The 23597-nt window shown below is 34.2% G+C and overlaps 2 protein-coding genes across 5 annotated transcripts; one reads left to right on the top strand and one right to left on the bottom strand.

Moving 5' to 3' along the window:
* Positions 1–1009: 1009 nt before the first annotated feature.
* Positions 1010–13694, bottom strand: LOC125853425 (histone-lysine N-methyltransferase ASHH3-like). 3 transcript variants are annotated; one of them, XM_049533109.1, is made up of 14 exons: positions 13589–13694; positions 12064–12123; positions 10509–10644; positions 10185–10296; positions 8264–8363; positions 6160–6238; positions 5899–6070; positions 5691–5771; positions 5396–5576; positions 3721–3748; positions 3541–3631; positions 2213–2303; positions 2040–2118; positions 1010–1505 (listed from the first exon to the last, which is right to left on the bottom strand). In XM_049533109.1, exons 2-13 carry the CDS (start codon positions 12085–12087, stop codon positions 2044–2046), a joined length of 1170 nt encoding a protein of 389 aa, XP_049389066.1. In that variant the 5' UTR covers positions 12088–12123; positions 13589–13694; the 3' UTR covers positions 1010–1505; positions 2040–2043. The 3 variants fall into 3 exon arrangements, with proteins under 3 accessions (XP_049389066.1, XP_049389068.1, XP_049389067.1); XM_049533111.1 differs by having other exon boundaries at positions 5444–5576; XM_049533110.1 differs by having other exon boundaries at positions 13595–13674.
* A 2922-nt stretch (positions 13695–16616) lies between these two features.
* Positions 16617–22919, top strand: LOC125853422 (cysteine protease ATG4-like). Of its 2 annotated transcripts, none has more exons than XM_049533106.1 (8): positions 16617–17571; positions 17682–17767; positions 18037–18087; positions 18279–18658; positions 20344–20482; positions 22176–22231; positions 22322–22392; positions 22479–22919. In XM_049533106.1, the coding sequence occupies exons 1-8, from the start codon at positions 17088–17090 to the stop codon at positions 22700–22702; spliced, it is 1491 nt and encodes a 496-aa protein (XP_049389063.1). In that variant the 5' UTR covers positions 16617–17087; the 3' UTR covers positions 22703–22919. The 2 variants fall into 2 exon arrangements, with proteins under 2 accessions (XP_049389063.1, XP_049389061.1); XM_049533104.1 differs by having other exon boundaries at positions 18037–18171.
* The last annotated feature ends 678 nt before the right edge of the window (positions 22920–23597 follow it).

Raw genomic sequence — 23597 nt, 5'->3', positions numbered from 1 at the left:
TTCAAGTTTTTATTTTCATAAAAAAGGGCTAAAATTAACAATATATGTACATGTAACAAAAATTATTTTCAACAAAATGGTCATATGTCTATACAATGTATCGATATTGTATAAATAGTTGATGTAATATATCAGTGATGTAAATACATCTATATACATTGCATAATGATTTTTTTTTCAATCATAACTAACTCAAATCTCCACTAAACAATCTCAAGATTTAGATATGAGTTCCTCTCAATATTTTGAATCTTTTTGATATATTATTCACTCGAAACATTTTACATTTACAACACGTGATTTTTAAAGTCAAGCTTTCAACATTGAAGAAGAAGAAGAAGCAATTAAGGCAAATTAAGGTGCCGAACTGATAATTATAATAAAAAATCTCATAGTGGATTTTGGGTTATAATTATCATTGAATGACCATTTTGATTAATTTTCTCTTATTTAAGACGTATACAAAAAATTATAAATAAAATATTTTATTACTATTTTAAATTGAAAAAAATTATAGGTTGCAAATTTGAACTTCATAAATGTGGATATGAAGTTAGGATAAGGTGGGAGTGACTTTTGTAACAGACAAAATAAGAAAAGTAAGTTGAGATTGTTGGGACGTTTAAAGAGGAGGTGCGTGAATGCATCAGTAAAGAGGTGCGAGAAGTCGTCCGAAGAAGAATAGGGGTTGGGGGTAATAAGATATACTTACTGAGGACATGCCCGAGATAGGAAATTGTAGACATCAAATATTAAGATAGAATAATGGTAAGGTTAGTATTCGTGTAATATTTTATTCTTCATTTTTACTGCTACATGTTGCTTTGTTTAGATGCGAACCCAAGATTCACACACAAAATACTTAAATAGCACGTATAACATGAGTTACTTGGTGCAAAATCCCACATATCCCGTGTATTTCCACAAGTGTAGTCTGACTTTGTGAAAATAGAGAGATTGTTTCCGATAGACCATCGACACAAATAAAGCACATCAAAATCGCAACACTAATGAATATATACTTTGCAAGTTAAAAGAAATTGTGAAACCAAATATTCTTTTGGAGGCCAAAAGAGTGCATTGAATAAGAAAACATAACAAGGACTATACCACAATCCCAAGCAAGTTGGGATCGGCTATTTGAATCCTCAACTACACAAGAAAATCGAGAGCTAACAAATCCATCTTTACGACTAGTAAATAAATTATGATCCACAGAGTCAACTTGTTTCTCAGGGGACATCCGATATAATTGGAACAGGGTGAGCTATTGTTACATTTGTTGTGCTAATGCATCGGAAAGAATCATCAGAACTTCCCTCTCCAGTAAAAGGAAGAGTGAACTGACATTATCACCCGAAAGAATATGTTAAAAGGAAACTTTGCACATTTGGTACAGCAGGAGCAAAGCTAGAGGACACTTTGCAATTTTGGATTGTAAGAATATGTCGCGTATCAGCTACTGAGGTTGAATCATGTATTTCTTTATTTCGACAGCTTAAGACCTGCAAAAACACTCGTTCCGTTATGGATTCCATTGAAAACAAAAACAACAACAACAATGCCTCAACCCCAAACAAGTTGGAGTGGGCTATATGAATCCTCACTGATGAGATCGCTCCATTCAACCTAATCTCATACGAATATTATACAAAATAGAAATAAAAGGTACTACTACAAGTTCTCTGTATTTTGTACTGGTGTATAAATCTCTGATGCTCGGACTCATTAAAAAGAAGTCGACCAGTGCGCGAGGATTGTGCATTTTTAGAGGATTCGTCTGCGGCAGTGTTTTTGGAAAGTCTGAGCACTATAGATTAAAATTCACCCTTTTAACCTGAACTAGGTACATGGATCCATTTCAACTGCAGTACAACAAGTAGTTCAGGGGAGGCTGCGTGTATGCAGACCTTGACTTTGGTGAGGTTGGGAGGCTGTTTCTGAGACACTTGGCTCAAGAAAATCATTTTTCGGGATTTCAGCTACACTAGGAAACAAATAATAGGTTGAAAATTCAATAAAAAGTTGGGACAAAATACCTGATTAAGCAAAGTTACAAAATCCCCAATCTTCTTTTGACAAGTCAAGGTGCTCAACACTACCGTCTTCAAACATGATCTGTTAGGGCGGGTGGGGGATGAGAACAAGAGTAAATCTTCAGCCAAATCATGGGTGTCCAAGTTACACACTAAACAATTCAAAACTTCCTTACCAAATGTTTTTTGGTGATGCTGTCAAACTGTTTAATGATTCCAAAGGAACTGGAAACATCAGGTATTCGAGACTCCAGTGAATCAACAGGACTGAAAAGTGTAACATGAACAAACAGATGAGAAGAAACCGAATAATAAATGTCCAACTAATGGATAGAGTTCCCACAGAGAAATTTCTCCAGGAAGTCTACAGGACTGAAAAATGTAAAAATATGAACAAATAAATGAGAAGAAACCGAAGATTAAACGGATAACCAATTAATAGAGTATCCAACAGAGAAACTAGCTAGCTTCTACGTTTAATAGCTATTTCTTTAAATATTAAGTTAACAAGATCGACATCACTTTCATACTTGGTTACCACACACACACAAAGTTAGTAGACAATTCCTAATGCAAAGAATGTTTAGTACGAACATGAGGATTACATAAGAAAAAGTTACAAAGAGACCTTACAAAAGAGATGCTATGTGAAAAGAAACCATGGAGATCACATGTGAAATAAATTTCTAATTACTCTCTGAATAGAAATAAATAGAAGGTTTTGTGAAAATATCTCAGCATTTAAAATTGAAATCTGGCGTTTGAATAGACTTCCTAGAGAACTAAGAAATACTTCAAAGTAAAAAAAAAAAGAAGCTAAACATTATGAAAGTGGAAGCTAAAATACTATACTCCAACCGCCAAAGCTCATATTTAGGCTATATATATTAGATGTCTAAGTGATTTGATTCCTTTCTTAATGCACTTTCTCAGGCATATGTATGCAGACAGCTGATTTATGACTAAAATAGAGAAAAACTGGAGCACGTATGGAAGCTTGCAATCTCTCTCTTTCCTAATAGACAGAATCACAGAACAGCATTAGGTGACAAAAGGAAATATATTTTACTCAGACATGGCCAAAACTTATATAACTGTCGCTAGCTATAATGCATAATCTGTTCTGCACATAAAAGATAAGTTCAATCTATAGCACTATTCAAGTTCAAGATTTTATGTACTTAATTACACTACAGAACGGTCATGGGGATCAAAATATACAAGTTTTGAACCTCAATCTATAAACTTTTAAAAGATCCTATTATTATTATTTTATATTTTTTTATTTTTAAAACAAGACTCCAAGATTACTGAAAGTAAAACCATAAGATAGTAGTAATAGAAAACAACAATAAAGATAACATATATATTAAATATAATTGGTAACTCAATCACAAATTTTTCATAGAACAAGAACTTGCTGATTTTCCGTCACTTGCCAGTAGAAAATGCAAGAAGTGCCTATATTAATAAAAAGAATATGCAACCGTACAGACCGACATACCTCTGGTCAGAAGAGCGAATTATTCTTATAATTTGACCTGTGCAATTCCGAGGATGCTGGATTCTCCAAGCAGAGTCAAAACTCCAATTTCCTAAACAGGATGAGGCCCGAGTTAAATCAAAGAAAAGTTAACTTCACTAACAAAGATATGCTTGTAGGTCAAATGAATACATAACCTACCTTTTGGGGGAAGTTCAGTTAGAGAATCCTGGAATATAAGTGAAGAAAAGGTTAACAAGTACATTAGTACAATATCGGGAGAAATAGATATTTTAGTACAGGAATCTGAAGGATACTAGAAGAGCTTTTGATATAGCCTCTTTGGGAAACAAAATGTATGCAACTCATTGATCTGTATCCATCAATGGAAACAAAGGTAGTAAAATGGGAGAACTATGAAGGAAATAAGCAGAAGAGAAAACAAATCTATAACTTGGCCTTGGAAGGAAGTGCAAACGAGATGACAAACTTGTTCGTTTTAATAAGTATAAACTTTAGTGAGGAAATATTCTCAGTGTTATCCTATCAAACAAGTAAATGGGCTTGAGGGAGAATAATTTCCTCATCTTGTTCTCTTATTTTCCTCTTTGCACATATCAAAGTTATCTGTCTTCACTTCTTATGAGAATTAAACAAGGGAAAAGAATTTCAAAACCATCTCTTCCTTAATAACATCATTTTGCGAAGAAGATATAGAAAAAGAAACAAATCTGAGAAAAGAAAGAATAACAAGAAAACAAATCAGAAAAAAAGAAGAAACAGTTAGCCTTACTCAAATCTAGAGTGCTTTGCAACTCCTTTAAAATATTCACATGTAAATACATTTATGAAGCAAGAACCAAAACAGATTACCAGAACATTATTGACACCACTCTTATCAATTTCAGGCAAGAGCTGGCTAGTGGCTAGTTAGATTAAAGTTCAAACATTGCAAAATGCCAAAACCATGTCCTAATTAGTGAAATAGCATATTTTAAACCCGCCTTAGAATGATCTCCCTATATCATCCAAGTCTGGTGAAATTGAGACAGGCATCTAACACTCTTAACTCAGGCTCATAGATCTGGGAATACCATGGGGTTGGTCTCTACCAAACACAAACAATGCGGTCAGTCATCCAACTAGTCATGAACGATTCGCCAACCATGTTCATCTTACTAGAAACCATAACAGGATATGAACCTATAACATACTTAATGTACCAATTACCATTGTGCAATCTTCGCACTTTTACCTCAGAAAAAGTAGGTCTGTTTCATCTTCACATATATTACTCATGATCTTCGTGTTGCCTTTCTTTAACCTCTAGTCTACATAGAGTTTAAAATTGTTTTGTGTTTTTCTACATACATATAAATACAGGTCATGTCAAAAAATGAACACTTAAAACCTCATAAATGGGCTATCTTATAATATTTCTCTTATTTTTCATCTTTACTTTCCAACAAATGCAAGAAGTTCCATTGTCAGAACAAATCTTGTCATTTTGATATAGGAAAGTGATCTTCAAAGTATCTTTCCAGGGAAAGCAGCAGGTTTTCAACAGGTTGGCCCCTGCCCAATCGGAAAAAGGAATGGACGCCCTACTTTTAGACAGTAATTCCAAGTACCTGTCCTCTTTATGTCTTCCTCTGACAAAATTCAGAAAGGAACAGAAAGATGTTGGCTCAATAAAACTGAAGGTCTAATCTGTTATCAATTTCATCTTCACAAATCACCACAACAATTATGGACCAGTACTAACAAACTGAGTCATAAAACTAGACGGTAAACGTCCAACCCAAAAGAATTGATTCCAGATGACACACACTGCTCTTGTATCTCAGATGTTAGCAGACAGAGCAGAGGTACATACATGTTTTGCAGATAGCAGTACTTTCTCTTTGGGGAAGGGCGCAGCTACCTGGCATGCCACTAGCTTTAGTGCAGCAGCATCCGAAGAAGGAAGTTTTAGTTTGTTAGGTCTGATTCCCAGCTTTCGCTTGCAATTTATAGCACCACAGTGACAATCTTGATCTGCACCAAATTGAACAAACCTGCTAAACTTGTTAGACGAAGGGCGAATGCACACTCTGAGATAACAGACTGCTGACTGAAGATGCTAGGATGACAGAAAACAAACAAAACAAAAAATCATTCAATGTCCATACTGATAATCGTAGGTCAGATGCTCGCCCCTTTTAATGTCACGTGTCGCAAATATGCCAATTCTTGTCTCACCATCAATCATCCTGAAAATATGATTGAGCATGAAAATAAATAAATCACACAATAGGTTGATATCCCTTGACACTTGACAGAGGGTTTGAATTTGAGAGAACTACAAATAATTAGTACATATTAATGACAGTTATATACCATCTCTGCATCTCAGTATTTGGACAACAGCTATGATTAATGTATCTGGATTTGTTTCCCTTATAAGTGGCATCAATCACCATATTCCTATTGATCTCACACAAGTAAAAATTTGTTTCCCCACTGTGCTTCAATTTCCAAAGTCGCTCTTCACATGTCTTGTCATCAATAACTGCAGTTGTAACTTACTAAATTAAGAGCTCAGAATGAACAGAACATGAATTATTATTCATATTAAGCAAGAAACTGAAAAAACTTCACCTTCTCCAACATACTCTACAACAAACTCTTTTGTCTTGATATCTTCATCTGCCACAATCCCAGTGCCACATTTCTCAGTCTGCATGTTATGTGTCAACAAAACTTGATTTTCTTAGATGATTATTGCTTGGTTTTCAAAAGAAACGAAAAGTAAGAAGAATACAAAATAACCAACGTTTCTTTACTTCTTCACCAGATACGTGACTGAATTAAATGCAAAAATAGATATGAAAAATTGTACCAGCCTGCACTTTTGATGCGAATTGTCTTCGCTTGCAATTGAAAAGTGTTGATGGTCATTTTTGGTAAAAATTGATGAATGTCGTATTTTGAGAAAGGATTTATGAGGGTCCTGTTGCTTAGTTACCCCTCTTATATACGTTGGTAAAGGCAAGGTTTTTAAGGAACTTTTTTTTGTTGGTGTAATCTTGAAAATGTAGAGTCCTGATCAAATCATCGATTTACTTAAAGTAGCTATGTTGTAGCCATTAGCATCCGCTAGATGCAAATTAATGAAAGTCTTCTCACTTTACTTGATATAGAAAATGCAAAAATAATAACTATGCCCTCTCCTTAAGTTCTTTAAAAAAGTGAAAGTTGACAAGAGCTCCTAAAAAGGATGCAGAGTATTAAAGCACATCTGAAAATTTTAACAGTGCTTAATCAAAGACATTGGTGTCAAAAGTGATTGTCAGTAACCCTGTAATTAGGGTCTTAAATTAAAAGGGTATTGTCTGGTTGGTCAAGGAAATTGGCAGAACAATTTGCCAGATTCAGAATACTGCAGATCTCTAGATCTATAGCAACTAACTACAGGTTGTGTTAAATGACTTTTATTTCAAACTGCAAGCAGATAAATGCAAGCAGAAGGGAAGGTAAAGAGTAGAAAAATAGCAACCATCAAAAGGGGAACTTTCAAACTCCATAAAGAAATAAAGACCACAAAGAAGTGAAGAACATTATTGAAAATTATACTCATCCTACCTTCAGTGCTCCACAAAGGTTAGTACACCTCATATGACAAGACATGACATGAAAACCTAGAACTTCTTTCAATAGATCCTATATTGGATCAGTAGAGTTTCTTCCCACTAGATGTTTTAGAACACGTAAAGATAGGTAACTTCTATGCTAGTTATGAAACCCCACTACAAAGAAAGGTTATGAACAAGCATCCTTGAAGGTTTTTTAAACTTACTAGACCAGACCTGTTATGAAAAAAATTAAGCATCCTTGAAGGTTTTTTAAACTTACTAGACCAGACCTGTTATGAACAAGACCAAACATAGTTGCCCAAGTTTTCCCTGCCCTCAGGTAGACAAAAATATCTACATACATAATATTAACTTTCAGTAGACAAAAATATCTATGTACATAATATTAACTTTCTTTCTTGCAAACTATCTTAAAATTAGGTGCATCCTTTACGATATATACCCCCTCTATGCCAAAAGTTTTGTCTAATTTCACTTCCCAAGAGTCTAAAGAAAATAGTACTTCGACTTAAGTTTTGAAATGTATTTTGCCGCCATTTTTGATATGGGAGAAATTGCAAATGAAAGTGCTTCTGTGCAGTTTATAAGTATCTAAATTTCATTTCAACAGGCAACTAATTTATGTCTGATTTAAGACTGAAATCACTCAATCAGCCAATTTGACCCTACAAAAAAGACAATGGTCTATATTTTAAATTGCACATTTATGTGTTTTAAATTTTTGTTTTCGCTGGCCAAAAATGTGCAACCCTTGAAGTAATCAACACTTAAGACTCACTCACACATAATGTTTCTCGTGGAAACCTGTATTATTTTTATTTATTTAATTAAATTTTCTTATGATCAAACCACTTGACATATAGTTTACTTGTCGGAGAATGTACCTCTTAAAAGTGGAAATAAGAAACATCAGGTTCTAAGCAAAGTTCCTTGGCATCAGTTGTCAGAAAAATGAAAATTTACATGAGAAAGGAATTGTCTACAAACTCTTGCAAAAGACAAAGAAATGACTAATAACGACAAGGTCATAAATGATGACTACAAGCTGTCAAAATATCGCAATAACTAACATCAGTCCAAATATCTATGTTAAAAGTTTATGTGCATACCTTCACTATTTTCATCTTCTTCACAGGACGTTGATGGAATGGCTTATTCAGACAAGAACTCCCACATTTACATCCCGAGGTGCAGCTAGACCATAGCATGCTGCAAGAAAGAGCGAAGTGAAATAACTAACAACCCACAATTTTAAAGATGGTTTAAATGTCAGAAAAGATGCTGAAAGAAGTATATCTTTTGCGCCTTAGGTGCTACTTCGTCGGATTAACGTTTGCATAAGATTTTTCCAACATAATCTCACATTTTGGTGCATCCGTGATAGGATGATTCGTTAAATCATCTGAAGAACTCTCACCATTTAATTTATGGGAGGGGGGCGATTGTTGTCTGGGGATAACTTTTGCTGGATAAACACCTATTATGATATTTAACATGTTAAGGCTTCTTTCTTTTACCCAACTGAAGCCTTTCCTACATCCCCTTTCATCAAAGTCCAGCTTTCCTCCCATGATCTCACCTTAAACCTTATGCCAGGAACCTTACTCTCTACCACTTACAGCATAGTCAAAAGCTGCCTCCCTCGCCATTGAGAACACCCCACCCCTGCAAGCTCTATACTCGCAGATTAAACCACCACCACACCATGCAAGCCCTCCCCTCTCCCCTTCTGTCCTTCCCCTCCCGTATTCCTACCAAAATACTCAACCCACACCCAACTTCTCCTTTTCTATTTCCCTTTTCGTTTCCCCATTCATCCTTCTTTGCGACTTGACTATCTATCACCTTTCTTCTCTTTATCTTTTCTGGGACAAGACTTTTTCCGTTTTCTTAGGCAATTTAAGTTCATTTCTTGAGAAAATAACCAAATACCCCCCCCCCCCAAAAAAACCTAATCCCATTACCAACTACACACCTATACTACACGGGGTCTTATGACCTCCTTGACTACAAATGGAATAAATAATCCCTTAAATTGTCAAACTCAGATATGTGTAGGATAGTGTGGTGCACGCGTAAATTCTTTAGAAAAATAACATTTCATTGGTTTTCTTATTCCTTTCCTTGTTTTCTTTCTTTACATTATGCTAATTTTCTTTCACTTTCACTTTTTCTTTCTCCTCTATCTCTAGCACTGTCCCCCAACCCCCCATACACACAAACCCACCCAACTCCACCCAGATCTCAATAAACAATATCCCACAATTAGTTTAATTTTCTTTCCATACACTCTTTTCTTCCTCCCTCTCTTCTTATTTATTTCCTTTTTCTGTCACCAGTTATTAGTTTTTCTCTCCTTTTATGGGATTTTTCTGTTCTTGTTCAATTACCATAACCGATTCTTATACAAAATCCCTAAAATGCTTCTCCTGCCATTTTTATTACTCAAAGTATCTCCATGTATCTATTTTCTCTATTCTTATAAGAGGAGGGGATTATATTTTGATTTCAAGAAAAACATATAGAGTGGGTTTTATCATTTTTGGCACATTACCTGCCCACTTGGTTCTTGATATAAACCAGATGGAGTACTGACAAACTCCGACCTACAGCATTCTAATATATTTTTTTACAGTTACAGATCTACTGTTTATTTTTGGGCAACTTTAAAGAGTGATTTGTATGTATGAAAAAAAAAAGTCAGGTAAAGCAAGAAGAAAAGTGGAAGAAAGGAGAAAAGGAAAAAGTTGCAGGAAAATGTTGTTGGCGAATTCATCTTCTTTGTCTTCTTCTTCTCCGTCAATTACTCTCTCGTCATCACCGGCACGGTCGGTGAGTTCCTCCGACAAATATGAAGATTTATCCTCCGTTGGAGATGGAGGTGCTATGGTTGTTGTTTCTTCTTCTCCATGAAACTCTCAATCAATAAATTTATGCAGCAGGTCATACGGATATAATTTCCAAAAAATATATTATAAGTTTCTATTAAAGTTCTGACTGCTAATGAATTTTAATCTAAGTCCTCCTTACCTACAAAGGCAATCCATGCCACACACGTCCGAAGATTCTGCTGTTGAACTGCAGGCACAAGATATGCCATCATCTTCTAGCCGCCGCTTACCCTTATTGGTGAGGTATATATCTTCAAGTAGTTAATATTGACACAAATAGAAAAGGAGAATGGCCAAAAGAAGCTACGGAAAGATAAGAAATAGGTGCACATCAAACAGAACACCATAATCAATTATTTATCAAACAATGTATAGGACTAAGAGATATTTAATTAGGAAACAGACTACCAAACTTTTATCACGCATCTATAAATCCATGATAACTATTTCTATTGAAGGATACTTCGCCTTATAGAGGTATAGGGATAGGGAGTGGGTTGCCATTTACTCAACCAATCTGGAAGTTCAAAGTCAACAGGATCTCCAATTTTGCTTGTTAATTTGTTGAATACATTCCCTATCCCACCACGGGTAGCACTCTGTATAGAAAAAGAAAACAAATGCATATTAAGAAGATGTTGAGATCACAAACATAAACACACGCACACACCAGACTCCATAAGAAGAAGCTCACTAACAATCATATAAGAACAAGATATCAGTATTCTCATAGGATTTTTAGCTGACATGTTTCCACCATTACACTACTCAGGCTTTACCGTTGCTAAAACTATAAAATACCAAATTTTCAAATAAAGGAATAGCCCAGGCAAAAGAATATAAGAAAACAGCAAATATATAATGGATCCTCCTAATCAGGCTATACCAATAAAAGAATAGTTAAGCCAGAAAAAAAATCAGAAAAGCAGATTAGGGACAATTTGTCTACAACAGCAAAAGAGTCTGTGTTTGGTCAGTAGCAATTTTTTTTTTTATATAACTGTGGTGCAGGCCATCTTGAGTGCACCTCAACAAATTCCATGGGGTACATGCTAATTCCCACCAGCACAGGTAACTACCACCACGGCTTGGACATATGGGAAGAGATTACCTAGTGTTTTTGCCTCCATTGAAATTTGAACTTGAACCTCCTGGTTCTCAACCCACTTCATTGACCACAGGGTTACATGTTTAGGTGCGAGCGTACATATACATTATTTCAAAAACGGATCCTTAACCAAAGAATAAGTTTTAAATGATTGACATATCATTTAAAACTAGAGCAGTACTGTTTTTTATGTGGTAAAATATTACTGGAATATCCCATTTTCTTTGCTTTAGATTTATTAGAAGAGCGTTTTCTTTACCCTTAGGTGATAATCCCCCCCCCCCCCTTTTTAATTAATTAATGAAGCTATTAGTGCCTTATTTACGATTTTGACATCTTTCGAATAAATAGGACGAAAATAGAAGGCCATGAATAAATATGTGAAATATTCAAGGTCATAACAACCTACCGACACATTTAGAAGTGAAATTTTACCCCTTTTATCAATTACTTCAGGTTTTTGTACCTTCCTTCACTAATTTATCATTTTTCAGAGTAAACAAAGATATGTGCAATGAATATAAGTGTAAAATACAAGGACTGAAAGAATCCACTACTTTTGATAGATTAGCTAGCAGGGCATCAATAGTAAAAGCACACCATTCTCAACTGCTGCATATTTTTCAAATTAAAATAGAATTCACTTCATGAGTGAGATATCTCTAACAAGAAATAATAACAAAGAAAAGAGAGATGGAAGAAAAGAAATGCCAAAACCACAAACTTACTAATAGAACTGAAAAAGAGCACAGGCCTTTATCACGAGAAAGCAAAAAATTGTCTAGATTCAAGTATATAGCCCCATAATCGACAATGGTACACCAAACAATATAACCTCCTTTGCAAGAAAACTGGAAATGAATATTATGCTGAATAAAGAATATAACATGGAAGAAAATCGAATCTAAACCTTCTTCGTAGGCGTAGCAGGCATGGGCTCAATCAAGTAGCAACACTCATTCACTGTAGCCTACAAGGGAAAAAAAATAAATGAATCAGTTAGGAAGCAAAGAAGCCAATACAAAATGTAGAACACCACATAACAAATCTCCTATAGAAATATGACTAAAATCCAAGCTTACAAACCAAAGCATATAGTATTAGAGATTGGTGTTAAGCATGCTCCTTGACAAACTTGTTTCAATTTATGGACTTGATTCAAAGTGCAAGGGTGAAACTATCTACTGTTCGTCCCGAATTTGGACATAGAATCTTCAAAAAAAATTGAAACTACATAAAAAGTAACATAAGTCACAATAGTAAACTATTCAAAATATTTAGGAAGTACTTGAAAAGAACCACACTAAAACAAATATCTTTTTGACTCTCTCCAAATAGTAACTTCGACACATAAGGGGTAGTAATTTGTACCAAATATAAGAAATGTGAGTTCAACACATCAGAACAAAATGGAAACAAGATAAAAGCATCAAAATTTAGAAGAAAAAAAATGGGGAAGAGGAAAATATTCAAAGAAACAAACTAAAACCCATCTTAAAGAACTGCAAATGAAACACATTCCCAATTCTAAATCCAATTAAACAAAGCAAAACACAAAATTTTCAAAATTTTCAAAATCTTAACAACGGACTCAGATCACTCAACAATATTAGTACAACTCAATAAAATTAGCTTTCTACACTCAAGTCCTACTCTCAAGCAAAAAGCTAAGCGCACTTGTTCCATTTCTAGCTCGTTAGGGATAGGATTCCTAAAACCTAAAATCAATAGAACAGCACAAAACTTGGTGAATTTCCAAACCCACTTACGAAAAATGAAAAAATACCACATTTTAACTCTAATAGATACATAAACTAAACTCAGTTGTTTTTGCTAGCAAATTTTAGCCAAAAACACTTTTCAGACTCTCAACAACAACAACATACCGTGAAATCACACAAGTGGGGTACGAGGACGGCAGAGTGTAAGCACACCTTACCACTACCTCCCCAATACTTTTTGGACTCTCAGGAACTGACAATTATATTATAACTGATAAGAGTAGCAATTCAAAACAAATCTAGAAAATGTGAGTTCAACACACCAGAATCAAATGTAAACAAGATAAAATAATCAAAATTCAAAGAAACAACAAAAAAACCATCTCAAAGAACTGCAAATGAAACACATTCCAAAAATTCTGAATCTAATTAAACAAAGCAAAACACGAAAAATTCAAAAATCTTAAACAACAAACTCAGATCACTCAACAAAATTAGCTTCCCACACTCAGAAAAATCGATAAAACACCACAAAACTTGGCGAATTCCCAAACCCACTTCAGAAAACTGAAAAAAAAAACCTACATTTTACCCTCAATTGTTTTTGCTAACAAAACTAAATGTTACAAGAGATGAACAACTCACAGGAGAAATCGAAAGAAGCAAAAAGGGAGAACACCCAGAACAGATAAAGCATAGAAGTGAAGAACGAACCTTTACCGGCGGGAAATGGTAGTCGTCGCCGGCGATTGCCGGAGAAAAAAAAGCCTCCGAGCAGCAAAAAGCAACAGAGAAGAAAGAAAGAGAGGGAGGGAGAGAATACTTCAAAAAAAAAAAAGGTTATATAAATAGGTAAAAAAAGATTATATAAAATGGTTTTAATTAATTTAATAAATATAAATAGGTAAAAAAGATATATATAGAAAATTATATAATATTCATCTAATTTTTTGATAAAATAATTTTTTGTTTTGTAGATTTATTATTTTTATGATAGTTTTATAGTAGATTTATTTTTATGTGATAATTTTATAAATTTTGTCGCTAAGATTTAAGGGAAATTGATAAAAAAAAAATAGCTCTTTTTATTTTTATTTACTTTGTTCTTATTTGATTTATCACATCTCTTAAATAATAATAAATAAAATAATAATTTTACTATATCGTTCATAATTATTATAGGTACTTAAATCTTAATTTTTCAAATTAAATATCTATTTTTAGTATAAATATGAATACAACACAAAGAATTTTACTAAATATGAAAATAAACTAAAAACAATTGAAGTTACATCTCGAAAAGCTGCAGAAATATTAAAAATACATATATTATTTATATAAGGCATATAATTTTACATGCCTTAGGAAAGATATTTTAATCGAAAACAAATATATTTGCTCACTAGCTAGATGCATCTCTAAATATGAGTTCCCAACTAAAATCTTGTTTTTAACATTCTTATCAAATCTAACATACATAATTTGCTAAATATTTGACAAAAGAAAAAAAATACATAATTTTATCAAATTTAGTTAGTATTTGGTTATAGATTTAAAAATTATATTTTTAAATGTATGTTTGACCATGAAATTTGATTAGATTTTGAAAATCTATTTTGCAAAAAATATTTTCAATCTTGCGAAAATTGAGCTGGGTATAGATTAATTTTTGGGTCTTGCACTCACACAATTTTATTTTTGGGGAAATTTAAAAAATAGCTACAGTAATAGACCTCTTTAACTATAATTTGCTTATTTGCACATCATATAGTTTAAATAGTTATTATGATTTTGATTTGTATAATTCATCCTTTTTATAATTATACAAATTTTATTTAATTATATCTAATTGATTATGCGGTAATTAAAGAAAATAATTATTTAATAAAGGTCATTTAGTTTAATTAGAATACGTTACCAAAACAAGTCTTCTTCTTGATGAAACACAATTTAAGGGGTCGTTTGGTTTGAATTCAAGTTATGATGGGATAAATTATGATGTGATTAGTTATGATGGGATTATTTTTTATTGAGTGTTTGGTTTGTTGTATCCAAAATTATAAATTTTAAGAACAATTTATTTGTTTACAAAAATGCCCTTCATTAATGTAAAAAGTGATATAACAAAAGGGTTGAATGAGACATTTTTGTCATTTATCTATTTTATCCCGGGATAAGTTATCCCGGGAATACTATACCACCCAAGGAGAGGGATAACTTATCCCGGTACTAATTATTAATCCCGGGATAAGTTATCCTGAACTTGCCAACCAAACAACAAAATAAGCGGTACTATAATTTAATCTCAGGATTATTTGGTATTATCCCTCATACCAAACGACCCCAAAGTATTCATTGTTTTCATTCAATCAAAGCTTCTTTTGTATTAGAATGGAAATAATTGATTTTTTTTTGTGGTTTAAACAACGAAAAGTAAACACAACAATCTATTCATTACGAGTTGTATATTCTTCTACGTATATGCATTTCATATATTTCTTGGTTAATTCATGTTTAATTTGTATTAAGATCCGTAATAATGGTTAAATATGAAGTAGTTGATTTGTTTGAAAATAATTTGTATCAAATTCTAGACTAAGTTTGTTTGTGTGTGATTTTGTCTAAACATACTGTATATAATTGAGTAATTTCCAATTACTTGTATCAGTTGTATATGTTACAATTTGATTTGTATATTAGATAGATTTTATACAAGTTGTGGTGATTCTTTGTCTAAACATATTGTGATTTATGAAAATTTTCCTTATTTTTATCAGTTCTGTATATGTTACTGTTTGATATATTAGATAAAATTATACAAGTAATTATATATTTTAAGTCAACAAATGTATATAATTGAGTAATTTTCAATTACTTTTATCAGCTTTGCATTTGTTCATACAATTGTATTTGGATACAAATGGTAGTTGTTTAACATATTTGATACAATAGACTTGTATGAACGAATTGAATACAATAGTATTAGATACAAATTAATTGTATTTGTAATACAATTATCGATCAGATATACAAATCAATTGTATATCTCCCGCCTCTCTTCTTTCTCACAAAAGCCTTTCTCATCCATCTTCCAATCTCGCTTGCTTTGCTCCTCCTTATTGTAGCTAGTTTTGATACAAAATAATTGTATTCATGATACAATTATCAATCAAATATACAAATATACCTCTCACTTTTCTTCTTTCGCTCCCAAATCTTGCCCTCCTCTGTCCTCTATCTCTCAATCTCACTCGCCTCTCTCCCCCCTTTGACATGTATCTACAAATCACAATTAATCCTAAACTATAGTCATTTTTGAAAATTTTCACTTATTTAAATGACTAGTTTGAACCAACCCAAACTTAGGATATCTGTGATACAATTATCAATTAGATATACAAATCAATTGTATATCTCCTGTCCCTCTCTTCTTTCTCTCATAAGTCTTTCTCCTCCATCTTCCAATCTCGCTTGCCTCTCTGCTTCTTATAGTAGCTAGTTTTGATACAAAACAATTGTATTCATCATATAATTATCGATCATGTATCTCTCACTTTCCTCCTTTCACTCTCCTCTCTCTCGACCTCACTTGCCTCTCTCCCCCTTTTAACATGTATCTACTAATTACAATTAATTATAAACTATAGTCATTTTTGAACGTTTTCACTTATTTAAATGACTAGATTGAACCTACCCAAACTTAGGGTACCATTTGTTATTTTTTCTCAAAGATTATCATACAATATAAATCTCTCCTCTTTTCCTCAATTCTCTTCTTTCCTCATCCAAGGCAATTTCGTAAACGCCACTTTCTCCAATGTTTGACCTCAATACACGCCAAAATTCCCTTCAATTTTCCAATCATTAGTACACAAAATCCCATCAATTCTCAATCTTTGCTTCAATTCTCACAACCCCAGATCAAAATCTTGACAAAATTAGCCAAAAATTGCTAGTTCTATGTTGTTCTACCATGTAAAAAATCCCAAAACTCCATAATTTCACAATCTTTACTTCAATTCTCACAACCCCAGATCAAAATCTTGATAAAATTAGCCAGTTCTATATAGTTGTCTCATGTAAAAATCCCTAAATCCCATAAAGTCACAATCTTTTCTCCAAATCTCACAACCCCAGATAGTATTTTGACAGAAAGTTGCCAGTTTTAGAGCTCTTTTTGTACCATGTGTCCTGATACAAACTATAATCTTTGATGCCTAAAAAATCCCAGTTTAGTAGAAGCTCATCTGATTCAGATTCCCCAAGAAAAAATCTTGGTTCTTCTGTTTCTACAGAGCCAGGACCAGGACCAAGCAGTAGTAGTAGCAGCTGTAAGGTTAATAATAAATCTTCTGTTTGGTCTGGTTTATTGGTTTCTCCTTTTTCAATATTTGATAGTGAGCCAAAAGGGTGTTTGAAAAAGGGGGAATTTTGTTGTTCAAAGAAGTATAATGGTATTGTTGGTATTGGTTGGACTAGTGCTGTGAAAAGAATGATAAACAGTGGCTCAATGAGGAGGATTTTTGGGATGGACAAAACTGGGATTCCTAATGGGTCTAAGAGTGATATTTGGCTTTTGGGTGTTTGCTATAAAGTTGTTCAAGATGATGATTCATCCATAGAACCAACTCAAAGTGAAGGTTTTTCTGCTTTTGTTGATGATTTCTCATCCAGGATTCTTGTCACATATCGTAAAGGTGCTTAAAGTTGTAGTCTTTTTTTGCCCTGATTAGTTTGATGTGATTATACTTTGATTTGGTGTGTGGAAGATGTGAATTTGGCTATATTTGATTGAATGTAATTACAGGTTTTGCTCCTATTGGAGATACTAAGTATACCAGTGATGTTAATTGGGGTTGCATGCTTAGGAGCAGTCAGATGCTTGTTGCTCAGGTTTTTCACAGTAGCATAACTCCTTTTCTTTCTTGTTGCTCCCCTCCATCCCAATTTATGTGGCACCATTTGACTAAGCACGGAGTTTAAGAAAGAAAAGAAAGGTGACATTCTTTTTGGGACAAACTAAAAAGGAAAGTGTGCCACGTAAAATGTGATAGTATGAGGACATGTTAGCTAAAATCTGTATATTCTTATTGCCATTTTGTGAATTTCCAATGCTTACTGTGTCTGGTATAGTGACGTTGACGATTCCTGTATATATATAGGCTTTACTTCTTCATCGATTAGGAAGATCGTGGAGAAAATCTATGGACAAGGTACTTGAAAGTCAAAACACTGCAGTACTTTCAGTTGTTAAAATGCTCAATTTCCAATTTAAAACCGCGATAATGCACAATCAGGTTCTCATCTCATATCTCTTATCCAAAAAATTGAAAAAAAGATCAGGTTCTCATCTTATATATGTAGTGTTTTAGCATGAAAATTTAGCATGTTATCTCATTGGCAGCCGCTTGAAGAAAAGTATGTGGAGATTTTATACCTCTTTGGTGATTCTGAGGGGTCAGCTTACTCTATCCATAACCTCCTGCAAGCCGGCAAGACTTATGGTCTTTCTCCTGGTTCATGGGTGGGTCCGTATGCAATGTGTCGCACCTGGGAAACATTAGCACGCAGCAAAAGAGAAGAAACAGGAAATGCAGACGTTTCTCCGGCTATGGCTATCTATGTTGTATCTGGGGATGAAGATGGAGAAAGAGGTGGAGCACCAGTGCTCTGCATTGAGGACATTGTCAAACATTGTTCCGGCTTGTCAAAAGGCGAAGTTGACTGGACACCTGTTGTTTTCTTAGTTCCATTGGTTCTTGGACTTGACAAAATCAATTCAAGGTTTACTTTCATTTATCTTATTTTATTGATCTACATTGGATGTTATTATGATGCAAAACTCTTGCCTATTCTTGTTATATAATATCTTTCTGAATTACGGTCATAAATAAATCAAACAAGACTGTGATTGAATTTATTTGGTCGTGGTGTAAAACACGTGGTGATTTCTTGGGGATCTATCGCAACTTTAACGCTATAACTACTATTTCATTGCCTGTTTTGCTCTATTATTATGAAATTGTATGTAGAGAAATTAGAATTGCTACTGACTGTCAAATCAGCATCTGTTTCATGGAGTTAACTGATACCTTGTGGCTGTAACAACTATTTCCGGAAGTGGATATTCTGACAATTAATTTCAATAACATCCTGTTAAGTATCTTGCATTGTGATTTAGTAGTTTAACCAATGCTACATGGACTTATGGAAATGATTTAACTATGCTACACAGCCTTGGCTATGGTCATTGGACATTCTAATGTCAAAAGCTGGACTCGACAATTCTGTTCTTTATACAATGTAGAACTCGGCTAAGTTTCCACGCTTTTAGTTTTTTTCTTCTCGTAGAATGGAAAATTAGATTTGGTACACTGTAGTGCTAGTAATGATCTTTAAAGAATCTTTCATAGAATTTAGTATAGAATGTATTTCACTATTTTACCAAGTAAAGAGTTTCCCTTACCGTTTAGGATTTAGATGTCTTGGCAATTGACAAACTACTCCTTAACCTTGGACGATTTTTTAGCATTTCTTGCAAAATACTTCTCTTGGGGGAATCAGGTATCTTCTTTTCTCGGGCACAAGATTTTCTTGGGGGAACCATGCATCTTCTTTAAGAGGAGCCGTGGTAGGTTACATTGATTAATACCATGAAGAACAGTAAGCACCAACATAATGAACAAAACTGAAAATAATTTATGGAGATCATGCTTTGGTATCTCAGAAACAAAACTAATTAAATGTATCACAGACTCATTTGAAGACTATCTTGTCAAATTACTTGATCTAACCATTACTTTATTGCAACAAGAGTAGATAGAAAACCGACACTATTGCATGTGATTCAAGGTCGCAAACTGATATTTCCTAGTTCCTACAATGCAAATTCTACCATTGTTCTCTTTCTCGTGGGAACATGAAACAAGAATGGCACCACCAGAAACTCTGGCACTATAATCTAGCTGGAAGGTGCTTGTGTTTAAAAGTTTAAGGACCACATAATAAATTGTATATTTAAAAGACACTGCTAATCATGTTTGTTTAATTATACCTTTCCAAGTTTGAAAAAAACAAGAAGCACTGCTATAGGTTGATCACCAGCATGATAATGATCTCACTGTGATGAATCCTCTTCACTCTATAGAGCAGAATGGATACGGGTGATTCATATGGTTGACTCCAACTAATTTGAGATTCAGGCTTTGATAGTTCATATAGTTGACTCCAACTAGTTTGATTGGTGTTTCGTTTATCTTCATGTTGTGTTAAGACACATTTGACCACTGCTAGAAGGCCATATCTGATTAAGATTAAAATTGTGGATTGAGTTGATGTTTGATGGATGATTTAATATTCCTACTGCAAAAGCCAGAACCTTTACTTGATAATTATATTGTTGTTGGTTATCAAACGAAAAGATCAAAGACTTATGTTTACTGAACTTCCTTTAACATCTTCTATATCAGGTATCTTCCTTTACTGGCAGCTACATTTAGTTTTCCTCAAAGCCTTGGGATCCTAGGTGGCAGACCTGGAGCGTCAACTTACATTGTTGGCGTGCAAGATGATAAAGCCTTTTATCTTGATCCACATGAAGTTCAGCCAGTAATTATCTTTCTTTTTGGTTGCATATCTGAGCTATTTCATACGTTTCGATGGGGTTTCAGTTATTTTGTCATTACATGGATCTAGTATAAATCGGCAAGCCTTAAAATCGAAGTTTTTATGTTTGGGTGCTATATATGGAATTCAGCTTCTTTCAATGCTGTCCGAGTTCAGCAGCCTATTCATTGCAACCATCAAGAAAGTCAACTTTTATTTGGTCTTTGTCATGCTTTTTGTGCATACTTTGCTTGTTTATAAAGGAGAGGTGGGGTGATATGGGCTCCTAGGTAACACTTCGATTTGATAGAGCTGATCTTTAATTTTGATTGAATGAAATGCGTATATACACTGTAACAAAACCTGAAGCCTGAAATGACCATGAAGTGGGGACGAGAAATTGTGGTAGTGGTAACAGCACTCCACTTCCAACCAAGTGGTTGGGAGTTCGAGTCACCAAGGGGGAAGTGGAAAAACCATAATTATTGGCCCCTTGTTAAAGGATTTTGGAGTAGGCTTTACCTAATCAAGAAAAGACTTGGAAATGGAAACTGACTGGATTTTGTATATTTGACCACAGCATTAAGGACTCACCGAGAACTACTGACAAAGGAAAACTTTTTAAATTTTATTTTAAGATCTCTTACTGTTTGCTGAAACTATATCCTTCTCTTAAAGCTTTTTCTCGATTCCCACTTAGAAAATAAGCTTCTATGAGAATCTCTAAGTAGAATATATTCGGACAGATCTTCGCTGTTTTAGAGGACCTTCATAGAATCTTCTACGGGCAACAGAGCTAGCAAGGCCACCCAACTAAAATACTAGCCATATTGCTGTAGCGGGAGGGGTGCTATATAAAAAACAATCACCAAACTACTTTTTCTGTTCTCCTCTTCCCAGTGCCTTAAAATTGTGGGTTTCCCCAGGGTTCCGTTTTCTCCAGCCTACATCTCCACGGCAACCACGATTGACATTTAACTAATATATCTGACAAGTCTAGTTCAGTGGTCTTGTGCTATGCGTCCTGTTTAGTCAGTGACACAGCTTTGCTAGTCAACTCCTCCTCCTGGAAAGCCTTCTATTTAACTTCACAATTTTCAGTTGTGAAAATTGAATATTGTTCAGTGAGGTTCTAATCTTCCTACATATTCGTTTCAGGGTCTTGATCCATCAGTTTCTTCGTGTAGTTTCCTGACACTACCAAAAAGGGAAAATAAAAATAAAAATATATTGTTCCCTTTATGATCTTTCCCTATAACTTTTCCTTTGAGTCGAGTGGACGTGTAGGGAATCACTGTCTAACAAATGAGTATTTTCTTAATTGGTTGTTCAGCTTTCTTACTATTTCGTCTTGTTAACTTTCTTTATGGTGCTTGTGATCTCATTTGTTGTGATTTTAACATGTGAAGTGTTACGGGCTTATCTATTGGGATGGAGAATTTACTGATTTAGCATTATCTGTCTGATGAGCCGGTTGTTGATATTATAACTGATATCTGTTTTTATATAGTGCTTATCAATGAAGTTCCAAAGTTTGAGGTTTTCAATTTTGAAATATCATTTTTCACTTCGAATACAAAAACTATTTTTTTCAAATACTCACAATTTTCATGGACAAACGCCACCATAATAATTGTGTCATCTGCTTTCATGGATTGTAGGGTGTATTGTTCCTCATTATCTGTCTGGTGTGCAGGTTGTTGATATTAAAATGGATAAGCTAGATGTTGATACTTCATCTTATCACTGCAAGTAAGCGAATTCTCGTTCTAGTTTCTCATCTGATTTTTCCAATTTTTTTTCGTTTTTATCACATCATGGCCTTTTGGATTTCGATTGCAGTACTGTTAGGCATTTTCCGCTGGATTCAATTGATCCCTCCTTGGCTATTGGATTTTATTGTAGAGATAAAAGTATGCTTCCAGAAACTGCTGCGCTTGTCTTACCATGGCTAACATGAGTCGATTCTTGACTGCTAACTTCTGTATAATCTCTGTAGGTGATTTTGATGATTTTTGTATACGGGCATCTGAGCTAGTAGATCAATCAAACGGTGCTCCATTGTTTACCATAACTGCAACTCGTAGCTCTGCCACATCAGTCGAGTACAATGACAGGTTGACTAGTGATACTGGAGTCTCGGAACTGGACTCCTTCGATGCTGTAGCCCCCAGTGAATCAGATGGTAGTAGTAGACCTGAAGATGAGTGGCAACTCCTTTGATTTGACTACACATTTCAGGATCAAAGGTTGTGTAAATAACTTCGTAGGTGGTCTACTTGATTGCGTCCGTGGCCTTAATGTGTCGCGACTTGTTTGGTGCAGACGATTTCGGGTAAAATTACTGCTGTAAGATAGACATACTTGTGTAGGATTCATCTTTTTTTTCCTCTACACTTTGATGTTGTCTATAAATTAGCCAATTGATTCTTTCTTTCTTAGTATTCAAATGCAGAAGATTGAATAGTCATTTCCCCTAATCTTCCACTTTCGGTGCGTTCGGTACGGAGGAAAACATTTTCTGTTTCCAATTTTTTCATGTTCGATTGGCTTAAATATTTTGAAAAATGTTTTCTAGATGGACTTATTTTTCCACTTTTAGTGTGTTGCTCCTTTTTCCTGGTCTTTTTAGGTGTTACTCTTACTTCTTGTCTTGAATAAGGAGGGGCTTTGCTTAGTTTGGGTTGCTTCACTTGATTTTGGGTGTGTTCGGTACGAAGGAAATGTTTGGTTGGCTTAAAAACATTTTTGGTACGAAAACAAAATCCTTTAAAAATGAGGAAAACGACTTCCTTAGTGGAAATAAGGGAAACAAGTTTCATATTGATTGTGTCATCTGCACCATTCAATACCTGATTTTCACCACCACCACCTCCCCCCCTTGAAGCCTACATAGTACATCCTTGCCACCCCACATTCTCTACCTTCACTCCCACCTTCGATAGTATTTGTCTGAAACATACGAACGTTTTTAGGATGATTTATTTTGCTAATGTATCGAACACGAAAATAAGTAAAAAAAATCACATATTTTTCCCCTTTGTATTGAACGCACCCTTAATCGAAGTTATCTCTGTATGATCAATAGGGTACAAATTCGAGTCTCAGAATAACCATT

This window comes from Solanum stenotomum, chromosome 1 (assembly GCF_019186545.1).
Source record: "Solanum stenotomum isolate F172 chromosome 1, ASM1918654v1, whole genome shotgun sequence".
Lineage (NCBI taxonomy): Eukaryota > Viridiplantae > Streptophyta > Magnoliopsida > Solanales > Solanaceae > Solanum > Solanum stenotomum.
The sequence above is the reverse complement of the archived record's forward strand: the minus strand, read 5'-3'. Positions and strand labels throughout refer to the sequence as shown.

Coding starts and splice junctions, on each gene's coding strand:
- LOC125853425 (XM_049533109.1), bottom strand. CDS start 12,087: ATGCCTGCTACGCCTACGAAGAAG. Junction 3,749..5,395: donor TACTGCTATCTGCAAAACAT/GTATGTACCTCT, acceptor CTTATATTCCAG/GATTCTCTAACTGAACTTCC. Junction 2,304..3,540: donor ATTCGCTCTTCTGACCAGAG/GTATGTCGGTCT, acceptor TACACTTTTCAG/TCCTGTTGATTCACTGGAGT.
- LOC125853422 (XM_049533104.1), top strand. CDS start 17,088: ATGCCTAAAAAATCCCAGTTTAGTAGAAGCTCATCTGATTCAGATTCC. Junction 17,768..18,036: donor GTCAGATGCTTGTTGCTCAG/GTTTTTCACAGT, acceptor GTATATATATAG/GCTTTACTTCTTCATCGATT. Junction 18,659..20,343: donor CTTGACAAAATCAATTCAAG/GTTTACTTTCAT, acceptor CTTCTATATCAG/GTATCTTCCTTTACTGGCAG.